The sequence below is a fragment of the Lupinus angustifolius genome, chromosome LG15, assembly GCF_001865875.1.
Source record: "Lupinus angustifolius cultivar Tanjil chromosome LG15, LupAngTanjil_v1.0, whole genome shotgun sequence".
NCBI classification, from domain to species: domain Eukaryota; kingdom Viridiplantae; phylum Streptophyta; class Magnoliopsida; order Fabales; family Fabaceae; genus Lupinus; species Lupinus angustifolius.
In genome coordinates, this window is record NC_032023.1 from 12,737,586 (window position 1) to 12,752,489 (window position 14,904).

At 34.9% G+C, this 14,904-nt stretch overlaps 1 protein-coding gene across 1 annotated transcript; it reads left to right on the plus strand.

Annotated features, from left to right (window-relative positions):
* LOC109327706 lies at positions 6,116 to 7,126 on the plus strand. The gene is made up of 2 exons (XM_019560871.1): positions 6,116 to 6,347; positions 6,399 to 7,126. The coding sequence occupies exons 1-2, from the start codon at positions 6,116 to 6,118 to the stop codon at positions 7,124 to 7,126; spliced, it is 960 nt and encodes a 319-aa protein (XP_019416416.1).

A 14,904-nucleotide genomic window follows, 5' to 3' on the forward strand; every position in this document is an offset into this window, starting at 1 on the left:
ATTTTCAAATGTGTATTCTGTAAAGTCCGTGCGTTAAAGGTCATGCACGTCTATCCCAGTATAGTGAACGCTCTAGAAATTTATGCTCCAAAATTTCATTGGAAGCGACCCTCACTTCCACATTCATATAAGTGAGTCTATCTATCAAGAGTACTCTTGTAGCCTTTGTACTCCACTCCAATTGGAGTATAGATCTCATGAAGAGTTTAACTCATCCTTACATATGTTGCAGGAATCATGTTTCTCATAATTTTATAACATGTTCATTCTCATATCACTTCACAACTTGTTATTACCCATTGAACTTATTTCTTGGGATCTCCAGTCAGTTAGATCGGGCGACCATCATGAGTGATCCTCGTTCTAAGGGCAATAGTCACATACTCTTAGAAGTATTATAGACTTTCTCTCTAGCTAGTCCTTTCGTCAAAGGATCTGCTAAGTTATTCTCAGTGCATATATGATCCACTCTAATAGCTCTTGTAGAGAGTAACTATCTAATGATGTTGTGCTTACGACGAATTTGTCGTTTCTTACCGTTATAAAAGGATTCTCAATTTTTGCAATAGTTGTAATACTATCACAATGGATCAATGCAACTAGTATCAATTTTCTCATAGCGGAATCTTTGCAAGCAAACTTCTCAACTAGCTTGCTTCTTCATTAGTTGTTGCTAATGCCTTAATCTCAACTTCCACAGTAGATTGAGCTAACATAGTCTGTTTCTTGTTCGATTCTAGATATTTCATCTCATCATTTATGGCTTCTCGCCACAAATCAACGTCCAAAGAAATCAAAACTTCTTGGAGAGTTGATGGATTATTCTCCAATATATAGACCATATAATCAGGTCTATACTCTCTAACAATTGTTGCTCTCTTACTTCTTCTAGGTTTTATTTCAAACCTTTCATTTTCCATCATTATCTCTAATAACAAGTATGTGACTAGTTGATGTGCCCCCACTATTCCTCAATTTAAAAAGGAATTTCTCTTCATTGAAGCCAACATCGTTAGACCCAATAATCACTTTTGCGTTAAGGTCGTGAAACCTGTACGCCTAGCTGTTTACAACATACCCAATGAATATACATTCATAGGCTCTGTGAGTTTAACTCTGTAGGGTTATACCATCAGAAATGATTTCATGAGCAATTCTATGTATTTCATAGGACTGAGACTCTACTAATTTATTATCAGTCATTTGATACTTGAGGTAGTGGTAACATCATATATATTTTTATTTTAACTTCATTACTATCATATTTCTTTATTTCTTAAGTGCAAACCAAATTAATTTGGAAGACTTATATGGGCTATAGTAATCATATAGATCATCTCACAACTTATTCAGAAAGAAATTATTACATATGTAATCATTTTCATCCTATATAGCTATATTAATAGCTAGTTTATCTTTTTTATTTCCAACTTTCTGCAGCAGCATTAGACCAATGATTTTCAAAACGTGTGCAACTTTTCTCATAACGAGGAAAAATTTCATCTTATGTTGCTAACGTTTAAAATTTATCCCATCAAACCGAAATGGTTTGTTCAGGTCATAGTTGTTCGATCCAGTAATATTATCTATGAATATCATTATAGTAGAAACATCTTAAAATTGTTGTTACCGTAGCTTGCAACAATTATAAATGACACGAAATAATACTTATTGGCTCAGTCACGATCATGTCGCTCTCTTTAAGATATTTCGTGACACTGCCTAAAATGTGCAAGCAGACTATCAACCATGCCGGCCCTAGGATAAAACAGCTCAGATCTCTGTTATTGAATTCTTACTGCACTGTAAGAACCAATCTCAAATACACCCACCATAATATGGCTAACAGTGCCAATTTTCGAAATTCTCACAATATGGTTATCAGTGTCAATTCTCGAAATNNNNATCTCTGTTATTGAATTCTTACTGCACTGTAAGAACCAATCTTAAATACACCCACCATAATATGGCTAACAGTGCCAATTTTCGAAATTCTCACAATATGGTTATCAGTGTCAATTCTCGAAATTCTCACAATATGGCTACCTGTGCCAATTCTTTTCTCACAATACTGAATACCAGTGTCAGTTCTCGAAATGCCCAGAATATGGCTACATGTGCCAATTCTTAGTACCACGGAAAGAAAGGGGAGAAGTTTACCAGAAATGCATCAGCGAATAATATGAGGGAGAAAGAAAAAATTGAATGAAAGCGCATTCAACTTGGAGCAAGTTATAATGATGGGAGAAAGCCTTTATTTATAACATGAGATTTTTTTCATGTTCTTCATCTCTTCAATGTGGGACTTGAGATTTGTTTTTTTTTTCAAAACTTTTCTACGTGGGACTTGAGACTTGTTTTTGGATTTCACACTCAAAAGTTCCCACTAATGGTTTTAAAAAAAAAAAAACCATGTTCCAACAATCCCCCACTTGAAATTAAAAAAATGATTTCCGAGAATATTTGTAGTCTCAATAAGATTGTGCATAAACAAATGTGTCATGCGACTTGAACCTTGGCATAGTGAGTAAGATCCAGATTTTACTAGAGTGACTCGTAGTCTTAAACTCTATCTCCAACATCAAACCATACAAAACATTTTCAAATGTGTATTCTGTAAAGTCCGTGCGTTAAAGGTCATGCACGTCTATCCCAGTATAGTGAACGCTCTAGAAATTTATGCTCCAAAATTTCATTGGAAGCGACCCTCACTTCCACATTCATATAAGTGAGTCTATCTATCAAGAGTACTCTTGTAGCCTTTGTACTCCACTCCAATTGGAGTATAGATCTCATGAAGAGTTTAACTCATCCTTACATATGTTGCAGGAATCATGTTTCTCATAATTTTATAACATGTTCATTCTCATATCACTTCACAACTTGTTATTACCCATTGAACTTATTTCTTGGGATCTCCAGTCAGTTAGATCGGGCTACCATCATGAGTGATCCTCGTTCTAAGGGAAATAGTCACATATTCTTAGAAGTATTATAGACTTTTTCTCTAGCTAGTCCTTTCGTTAAAAGATCTGCTAAGTTATTCTCAGTACATATATGAACCACTCTAACAGCTCTTCTAGAGGGTAACTCTCTAATAATATTGTGCTTACGACGAATTTGTAGTTTCTTACCGTTATAAAAACGGTTCATTATTCTGACACATTATATGCAAATATACAATTCATTATTTTGTTCATAACAACATACATATTTCAAAAATTACAACAAACTATAGTGAAGAACATGAGAATGGCCGAGAGAAGTACATCTATCATACAAACATTTCTATTAGGTATAGTGCAGCTAACAACATTTGTTCAATGTAGATATTTACTAATCAAGCAAGGCAAATTTATGTTTCAATAATAACCTGGAAAAGATTTAACTGAGCTGAAAGAGTAGTTGCCTCGGTCTGAAGAGTTTCAACTTTTCTTTCAAGTTCTAACACATTACCAGCCTTTCTTTCTTTTCAGCGCGCAGCAGATTATCAATTGGCCAAAATCCTGCATCAAACACAAAAGCTTCTTTTAACTAAATACCAACAGTGAACAATCTGAACAAATAACTATGGAAATATTATGATCAGAGTACCTCTAGCTAGATAACGCAACCCCCTCCGAAATAAAAAATACTTTTCAGCAAACTGCACACTCTTTAGTGGAGGATTCTGACAATTCATTCAGTATAGTCTATCAAATATGAACAAATTGAATTGGTGTTTGTGACTCATTAGTTTTAAGGGAAACCAGCAATCACCCTCGGACAAACTGCATATGAGTGCACAAAAAAGCTGCTTGACACTTGACAGCTCAACCTGCCAGTGTGCTACATGTGCAATTGGAAGCCCCTCATACATACCAACAGTCACTTGGAATGGCTCCTAGTTCACAGTTCGCAACCTTTTACACTATTCTTAGAATATTCTCTTTAAGGTGAACCTGATAAGTGGTACATGGAATGGTGATAAATGGTGCGCAAGGCTAATGAGAAAATCTGAGTGACTATGTGCCGTGTACCCTCAACATGGTATACATGCAACTATGCAAGGCTATGAGCCTATGACCTGTCACAATAAGGCATACACATACATCTTTTGCGCTACAGTGCTGCATCGTGTGGCCCAGGCATTGGGCTAAATAAACCAAGTTCCTTTTAATTTTCTTAGAAGCAAAGGAAAGAAAAATCCATCTACTCATATAAATTGTTTTCCTCTTCCTAATAGAAGGAAAAGGCTAAAGCTACAATGCTATATATAACGTAATCCTGTGGTACAGGTACATGGTTCACTTGGATACAGAGTTCTTCGCTTTTTACATTAATTTCATAACATCTTTATGAGTAAGTAGTATACAGTACAGTGAATTCATCCCTACACAGAGTGAATAAGAGAATCATGTAATGTGATATACAGAATATGAAGGAATGAGGAGAAGAGAGAGAAACCTCTTACTCGTTTAGGATCAATGGTCCACAATTCAGCGAGCTTATCAGGTGATATGGCCTTCTTCGCCTTAATCCCTTCCATCAACGACGACGATGGACCATTCACTGAATTGCTTCGCCGGTGACCGGACCTTCCGATTTTGCTAATGGACGCATCAACGGTTCCATCACTGGCGTCTTCCGGTTTGGATCTGGCATCGGAGGCTTGGACATTGGATTCGGAATTATCGGAGTCGATGTAAGCGGAGAGAAGGTCGTCGTGTGGGACCAAATCCGGATCTTGGAAATGGAGCGATGGGGAATCGAAGGGAAATCCCATGCCATGCATTTTGTGGGGTCAAATGAAAGTATAGTTACTTTTAAAAAATAATAATTCGAATGTTTTATTGTATGGTTATTTTTACATCATTTTTATCTTATTTATTTCATTATATTTTTGGATTACTTTTTCTTACTAGTAGGGGGAAACATGGGTAGAATATGTGTAGGATTAGGGTTGCAAATTGAGCTTGGTTGAGTTTTGGTAGGCATTGATGTAAAAATAGAAAGAAATCAAATAAAATGGGTTGAATTGAAATGGGTAAATGTTGTTTTGATCTTCCAAACCAACCCCATATTTGTTGGGTTGGTTAGGGTAGGTGTATTGTGAGCATATTTTTTGTTTCACATTATGTTCATGAGTTATAATTGATTGAAAAATATATATTTAAGTTAAAAATTTAATTATTAAGTATTTTTCGAATAAATCACATTTTATGACATAAAATAGTACAATATTGTGGGATAGAAAATGTGTTCCCAAACCTATTGGATATGAACTAGCAACATAGAATTAATAAACTGGAACACAAAGCCTTAAGTAGAAATCAACAAGATCAACTTTATTTTATGTTTGTTTTTGACTATATTAGTGGCATGAAAGAACAAGGAATGCAAGGAACACAAGGCCATAAGTAGGATTCATATGTATAACTAGTATGGGTTAAAAATCAAAGTGAAGAAATTGACTTCGAGAATCAAGTGTTTTATGTCCATATGTAGTTTGTAGAATGTATATTATAATAGTAAAACAATGTAGACTATATTTGTTCCACCTCACTTAAAAAAGACACCTCACAATCGAGTAAAAAGGGTGATTATCTGCATAAGTTGAACAAGAGAAACAATTTCGGAAGCTCATTTGGGTATTGAAAACAACAACTACCTTCAGCAAAAGCCCATCACAAATAGCTAATGGCCCAACAAGAACTTTTGTTTTAGCATAAGAAATTATGTTTTAGCGTACTTTCCTTTTCTGGCATATTTTCATAAATCAGTTATTTATGTTACTTGCATAGTTTCCTCTTTTAATAGGTTTTCAAGTTTTCTGTTTATTCGATTATGGCAAGTTTAGCTTTTCATCTTGTATAAATATCAGTTCTCTTCTTTATTTCAAAGTAAAAAGGAAACCAATTCACTTGTACATCTTTTCGTTAATCAAAAGAGTCATATTCATTCCATTTGCTTATTAATCTTGTTACAATTATTCAAGCATTATCTTTGTCATGGATTACCATTCTTCACATGGTATCATAGCACCCTGAAGAAGGTGACTCTGCTACGCCATTGGTATCTTTTCTTCCATAACCTCATTTTGTTACAGAAAGTACATTTTGTCTCCACCTTTGTAATGGCTAATCAACTCATGAATCCCATCCTTGATCCCGCGAGCCCATACTACCTATCTCCCAATGAGAATCCAGGAGTTGTACTCGTTTCAGGTTTGATGAATGGTGAGAATTATCACCCATGGTCAAGGGCAATGACCATGGCTTTAAAAACTAAAAATAAACTTGCATTTGTAGATGGATCCCTACCAAAGCCACCACCTCACGATCAAATGTGTGCTATTTGGAACAGATGTAACAACCTGGTAGTTTCTTGATTAACTCAATCAATTCAACCATCTATAGTTCAAAGTGTCCTACAGATGAACAATGCAAAGGAAATATGGGATGACCTAAAAGAAAGGTATCACCAAGGAGTCATCTTCAGAATTTCGGAGCTAATTGGAGAAATGCATTCTGCCAGGCAAGGTAATGCATCCATTGACAAGTTTTTTACTCAGATGAAGGCATTATGGCAACAACTAGATAACTACATGCCCATACCACCTTGTGAATGTGAAGTAAAGTGTCACTATGCTCTAATCCCTACCATGAAGAATTATAGAGAGAATGAATATGTAATTTGCTTTTTGAGAGGCTTAAATGATCAATACTCTTCGGTTAGATTACAAATAATGTTGATGCAACCTCTACTTGCCATCAACAATGTGTTCTCAATCCTGATTCAGCAAGAAAAGCAAATGATGTCTGAAAATCCTGCACTCACGACAAGCTATTCAAGTTTCATCAATAATGACACTAGGCAAATAGGCAGGGGTGGGGGCAGAGGCTACAGAGCATCAATGAGTGGAAGATCTAATATCCAAGGAAGATCAGGGACCTACACTAGAGGAAGAGGACATAAAACTTGTACCTTCTATCAAAGAACTGGACACACCATAGATACCTACTATAAGAATCATGGATTTCCTCCAAGCTATTCAACAAATGGAACCAATATCAACTGGTATTCAGGAGCAAATGGACAAATTGGAGACCAAGATGATACCATCAAAACAGAATACAAAGAATAGTATATGGATATAGCATCACCCTTCACACCAGCTCAACACAATGCCTTGAGAAGCTTGATTCAGGAATCAATGAATTAGCCCATTCACAGCACAAACTAGATTAGCTCAGCATCAAATTCTGTTCCTGCAACAGACCAAAATAATTCAGGTAAATTCATATCTTTACACATACATAAATCAAACAATTGGATTCTTGACACAAGGGCAGGAATCATGTTTTTTGTACTCCTTATGCCTACCAGAAGTATAAGAGAATCAAATTTCTATCAATCACTATGCCTAATGGTAACCATGTGATTGTACATTACTCAGGCACAATAGTCTTTTCTGATTCCCTTTACTTGACTGATGTGCTGTTTGTGCCTATGTTTAATTTCAATTTAATTTTTGTATCTAAACTAATCAACTCCTTAGCCTGCACATTAACTTTCTCAAGCAATCATTGCCAAATTCAGGACCAACACTCCTTGAAGATGATTGGTGCAGCTGAGCTAAGGAGAGGATTATATGTGCTAAATGAACAGAACAAGAATTATGCTAAATTTCACAATGTGGACCTTTACACTTGTTACAATGATTGTAATTTGTGGCATTGTAGACTAGGTCACCCATCTCACAAGAAAATGCAGATTATGCAGACTACTTTCCCTTTTATTACATGCAATAAAACTTAAAACTCGTGTGAGGTTTGTCACTTCGCAAAACAAAAGAAACTCCCCTTTTTCTTCTAGTATTACTGAATTTGTTTATGCATTTGATCTCATTCATGTAGATATATGGGGCCCTATCTCCACTCCATCCACATTTGGCCACAAATATTTTCTTACAATTGTAGATGATAAAACAAGATTTACCTAGATTTTCTTTATGAGACAAAAGGATGAAGCCAACCCCTTAATCAAAGGCTTTGTAGCTTATGTTGAGACCCAGTTTAAGTTCAAGGTAAAAACCATTAGAACCGACAATGGAAAAGAATTCATAACGAAAAACTATTTTCTAGAAAAAGGAATAGAACACTAAACCACATGTGTTGAGACATATCAACAAAATGGCATAGTGGAAAGGAAACACCAACACATTCTTGGTGTTACTCGCTCTTTATTTTTTCAATCTAATATGCCTACTTGTTTTCGGAATTATGTTATTGCATATGCTATACACCTAATCAATAGACATCCAACCATGTTTTTAGCTAATAAATCTCATTTTGAGCAATTGCATAAAATTTTGCCTGATACAACTGACTTGAAAGTATTTGGTAGTCTATGTTATGCCTTTACTCTAGTTAGTCACAGAAAGAAACTTGACCCTAGATCTAGGAAATGCATTTTCTTAGGGTTCAAACATTGCACAAAAGGGTATTGTTCTCCTAGATGCTAGAACCAATGAAGTATTCATATCAAGAAATGTTTCCTTTCATGAGCACATTTTCCCTTTTTCCAACCAAAACACCTCTAGGATAGAACATAATAAAAACCATGTTGTGTCTACCTACCAGAATGACATTTTCTCTTATACATTACCTGAAACAAGAGAACACTTTAGCAATGATCCTACTGACCCTGATACATCCACAGAAGAAGACTCAAATAACCACCAACCAACTAGGTAGTCCCATAGAATTAGAGGACCACCAACTTACCTGAAGGATTACCATTGCAATCTAATGCACCAAACAACATTAGCTGATAGCAACACCAAATACCCCCTTAGCAACATAATTGATTATAGTCACCTATCCTCTAAACATAGACATTTTTATTTATCCATAAGCCTTGACCAAACACCCAAAAATTACTTTGAGTCAATCAAGCTATCCTGCTGGAGGGATGCCATCCAAACTGAACTAAAATCCTTAGAAAGAAATCACACCTAGACCTTAACTACCCTGCCAAATGACAAGAAAGACATAAGCTGCAAATGACACCATTGAAAGATACAAAGTTAGGTTAGTTACAAAAGGGTCCAATCAAACCAAAGGTGTGGACTACATGGATACCTTCAGTCCCGTGGTCAAAATGACAACAATAAGAGTGTTGTTATACCTAGTAGCCATTTACAATTGGCACTTGCACCAACTAGTGTCGCGATCCGATTTTCGGTTGGAAGACCGACCCAACAACTTGGGACAAGGCGGACTCTCTAGTAAGCCCAATTAGGATAAGAATGGTCTTTAAACATAGATTCTGAGTTCGGGAGTCGATTACGGATCGGGGAAGATATTAGCACCCCATCCGCCCGTATTAAAACGGTACCCTCACTAATAACATGACTTTTATACCCTTAACAATTAATTATTTAAAAATTCAATTATTGAAACAAAATATTTTTATTTTTTATATTTGTGTCTAACAAGAGGTTATTGTGCTCCTACGTATCCCTGAGTGCAATATGAAAATCAATACTACGTAGTTCTAGTTCGAAAATTGGTTGGTTAGTTTGGTTGATTGTTATTGTTTTGAAAATGTCAATTTGGTATTGATAGATTTGGTGGATTGATTTTATGGATTTTGAAATATTTAGTATGTGATTGTTTTAATTCAATGGAACTAATAATTTAGATATGGTATTTGTCGTAGACCTTCTCCTCATTCTCAGGGAAGTTAGAGACAACTCGAACCATAACCTTACTATAAAAATTCCATAATTTATTTAGGTAAAAGAGGTTTTAATTATATTTTTTATATGGAACTAATAGCTTAGAGACGGTGTTGGTCGTAGACCTTCTCCTCATTTTTAGAGGAGTTAGAAACAACTCAAACCATGACCATATTATAAAAATTCTGTTTCTTATGGATATAGGAATAATTAGCAACATTAAACATATTTGTGTTTGTCCAAAATATAAAATGAATGCAACTAGAGATAAAAAGAATGATATGAATGTCTTTTAAGATTTTTTCTTGTTTTGCTAACAAATAATACAAAAGTTAGAAATAAACATCATAGAGAGAAGATTAAAGGATATTGGTTATGGAAGATTTATGAATATATATATATATATATATATATATATACCTGCTTTTATTCATCCTCCTGCGTTGCTAGCATTAAGAGCACTTGTAATCAAATTTTGGCTACACGTGGAGCCCCTAAGTTGACATAGCTCTTGAAGTACTTGGACTAGATATCCATAGATGGTATAAAAGTAGCAGCATCATGATCTTTATCAAAACATAAACATTGAATAGCACAAGGAGTAGGAGTCCATGATTTCTCTTTCCTGGATCCCACTTCCAACTTAGTAAGCAATTATGCATTATTACTAATGTTTCCACTTCATCTCTTAATATGATCATTATGACACAAGGGATATATGAAGTTCTAATGGCCATCATCAAAGCATGCAATGAAAGCATTTGAAGCAAACCACAAACAACCTCCTAACAACATGGTCCATATCCTTTTGCTTTGCACCACAAGTTCAAACTTTGGTCCCACACATGCTTCGATACTACTTGTTGCAAGTTAGGAATAAGTATATCAACATGAGATCGAACCATATTATCAAAGTCAGTTCCATCAACCCCAACCTCAGATGACACTGCAAGATATATTGGATGAGAACTAGGTTGTTCGAGTTCAACATCACCTTCCTCGATAAAATTCTTCTTCTTCAACCCAAAGTTAAACACATCAGCACTACTACCGAATAGAAAGGGAATCAAGATTCAACTCAGGGTGAGGAAGCTAAGCAATCCAACTAGCAAAACCAAAATATGAAAGTGTGTGTCTTTGTAGTAATTAAAGGAAAAGAAGTGATTATTCATTAGAGTGGGGGAGACGCAAGGAGGAAGGTATCAAGGTTTCCCTTCTCTAGGTTCATTTTCCTTTTTTTCACCTTATCTTCTCCATGGCTTTTATACATTTTGCAGTGTCACTTTTCCTTTTCTTTTTACGTTACTCTCTCATACCCTTTTTCACTTCTCACCGCCTCCTCCCTTTCTTATTCTTTTTTCTTCTTCCTCTCTTTACGTTATGAAACTTTTTCTCTTTTCTAGCATTACACATGCACGTTTCATTTAAGTAAGGATCCCAATCAATTTCTATTTTATATATTTTTTGTAACCTTTGCATCCAGAATGAATTCTTGTAATAACTAGATCCGTCAACATTTTTAGTAATTCCAAAATAAAAAACTAAACCAACATTAATAATTTAAAACTAAATCGTTGGTAATTAATTGATCATCGCTTATGATTCAACATAAAATTGGTTCTAGGATATCTAAAAAAATGCTATTTACAATTTTGTTTATTTGAAATCTTTGTATAAACTTTATACGTTTTGGCCAGACAAAATTGAGTGTTCACAACTAGATATCAACACAGTCTTCCTCCATGATGATATAAAGGAATTAGTGTACATGAAAGCACCACCAGGGTTGCCTGTTGCAGATCAGAACCTTGTATGCAAGTTACAAAAATTAATTTATGGATTGAAGCAGACTAACAAACAATGGCATGACAAACTCACCAACACTCTTCTAAAAATTGGGTATATCAAATCTTTTTCTGATCACTCTTTATTTATTAAGAACACTAACACTGGATTTACTACTATTCTGGTTTATGTAGATGACTTGGTCCTAACAAGTAATGATTTGAAAGAAATAGTTGACACAAAGACCATGCTTCATGATAGATTCAGCATCAAGAATCTTGGTGACTTAAAATTCTTTATAGGAATGGAGGTAGCAAGATCCAGTCAAGGCATAACACTATACCAGAGAAAATACACCTTAGATCTCTTAGAGGAAACATGATTCCTTGGTGCCAAACCTTCCTCTACACCTATAGAATACAACACCACTCTTCATTCTCAATCTGGAATTCCCCTTCAAGACATCACATCCTACAGAAGACTAATGGGAAGGCTCCTATATCTCACTCACACTCGACCAGACATATCATTTTCAGTAGGATACCTAAGCCAATTCTTAGCTCATCCAACTAATTTGCATTACAAGGTTGCTACCAGAATACTCAAGTACTTAAAGGCATCCCCTGGTCAAGGCATTTTCTTCTCAGCCAATAACACAACAACGATACAATGGTACTTAGATTCTGATTGGGCAAGGTGCATAGACACGAGGAAGACAATAATTGGTTGGTGTTTCTTTTTGGGCAATGCTCTTGTATCATGGTAAAGCAAGAAACAAAACATAGTGTCACGATCCTCTTCAAAAGCTGAGTACAGAGCTCTAGTCATGGCCACTTGTGAGGCTCAATGGCTCCTCTATCTATTTTGAGATCTTGGCATCAAGCACACCAAACCTGTGAGCATCTTTTGTGACAACAATTTGGCATTGCATATAGCCGCCAATCCCGTTTTTCACGAGAGAACAAAACACATTGACATAGATTGTCATGTGGTTTGTGAGAAAGTTCAAAACAATACTATCCATCTTCTTCCAATTCATACATCTCTACAAGTCGCTAACATCTTCACAAAGTCACTTTCACCTTCACCTTTTCGTATCATCATGTCCAAACTAAGCATTATCAACATTCACATGCCTAGTTTGCAGGGGTCTGTTGAAGACAACTACCTTCAACAAAAGCCCAACACAAATAGCTAATGGCCCAACAAGAAATTTTGTTTTAGCATAAGAAATTTTGTTTTAGCATACTTTCCTTTTATGGCATATTTTCATAAATTAGTTATTTATGTTACTTGCATAGTTTTCTCTTTTAGTAGGTTTCAAGTTTTCTGTTTATTTGGTTATGGCAAGCTTAGCTATTCATCTTGTATAAATATCGATTCTCTTCTTCATTTCAAAGTAAGAAGGAAACCAGTTCACTTGTACATCTTTTCGTTAATCAAAAGAGTCATATTCATTCCATTTGCTTATTAATCTTGTTACAATTCTTCAAGCATTATCTTTGTCATGGATTACCATTCTTCACATGGGGCTCCAACCAAAGAAATCAGACAACCCAAAGATGTTTTGTCAGACTTATTCATGACGTTCCTCTGTTATATCCCGTGCACAAAGCTGTCACCTCATCTATATAGCTTAGACCGATAATATAAGGCGTAACTCACTACTTACTTTTACTTACATGTTTAAACTCTCTTACTTACATTCCTCCAAGTTCTTAACATATCTCTTGATATTATTCTATGATATTCTACATATCCTTCACATACTAACTTGATCATCAAGGAATATTTTCGATTACCTCCCTCAGTATATTCAAATATACCTCATGCGATACTAGAAGACTTTTCAGCAACTTCATCTATCCAGATCCACTTTCTGAAGACAAAGAACAATATCCAAGGAGAGCATTGTCAAAAATACAGCATTCCATTGTTTTTCATCTCAATTACTAACCCGATTTTCTTAAGGGCTTTGCTATAAGAAATAAAATTAGATAAAGTTCTACTGAAAAAATTATAGTGTTTAATTATTGAAAATTAATATATTTAGTTCTGCATGTATTATTTCTTAGCTAGTACTATCATTGAATGAGGACACGAAAATTAGATTTTGCTTTTGTTACAAAGAAAATCATACATGTAATATAAACTTAACGTGTTCAAGCAAGCCAGTTACCCTTTGCTAGACACTTTTTTTAAAACGTAATTTATTTTTGCTTTAATGTGACATTGTCTGTGTGGGAGGCTACCAATTAAGTAAAGTAGGTAAGAATATATTACAGTGTACATTGATGGGACATGAATGGAATAAAATCAATCCAAAAGTGCAGGTGGCAAATTCTAAGAGTGATCTAAGTGGAATTTTCCTGTGCCATAGAGTGTACCTTTCTCTTCCTTTGGGGTAGGGTTATGGCCCATGATGCGGAGGAATGAATATCAATTGTATCCATTCATGTCAATATCCAATAAAAATCATTACTTAAAAGCATAGTTATAAAAACCGGACCGTACCGGCCGGTTCAACCGGAAAACCGGGGAACCGGCCCCCTAACCGGTACGGTACAGGTGTTGAACCGGTCAAGTATCAAAACCGGTCAAAACCGGTCAAAAATCTGTCAAAACCGGTGAACCGGCCGGTATTTTACTAAACCGGTTGGTTTATACACATATATATATTTTTTTTTAAAAAACTTAAAAACTCATTACAAGTGACCAATCTTTCCAACTATTCTTCAACACTTCAAGGCACATGCTTCCAAAGCATACTTAGATTACACATTTTGGTTCCTAACATTCGTGTGTAATCTCAGTGACATTTGTGTAATCTTAGAGTACTATCTGAAGATAGGATTTGGTAGAAAAATATAATATTCATATAAGATAACTTTGACTCCTTGATGTTAAATGTTAAAACTCTAAATTTATTTGTTTTATAGAGTGAGTTGTGAAATTATGTCATTTATTTATATTTTGTGGGTGTTAAATGGTACTTTTGGATTGATATATGTTTTTTAATTTAGATTTTGAATTTGTTAAAGACTTAAAATTGTTTATTTATGTGAATTTTGAGTAGATTATAAATATGGATTATAAATTTGAGTATCTACCTATTTGGAATTTTTTGTTATAGGTTTATATATATATATAAATATAAGTAGGTATGTCCGGTTTAACCGGCATGCGGTTTAATTACTGAACCACTGCTTGAACCACTGTATCACTATACCAGTACCCTGACCGATTTGATAACCGGTACGGTTTTAACAACACTGCTTAAAAGTTATAAAAATAAAATCTATTATTTTTATCTATTTATTAAACTTTCATTGGTTAGAGACATGGAAAAGATATTTTTTTGGAACTTAGATCTTCATTTGATGTTGAGGTATGAA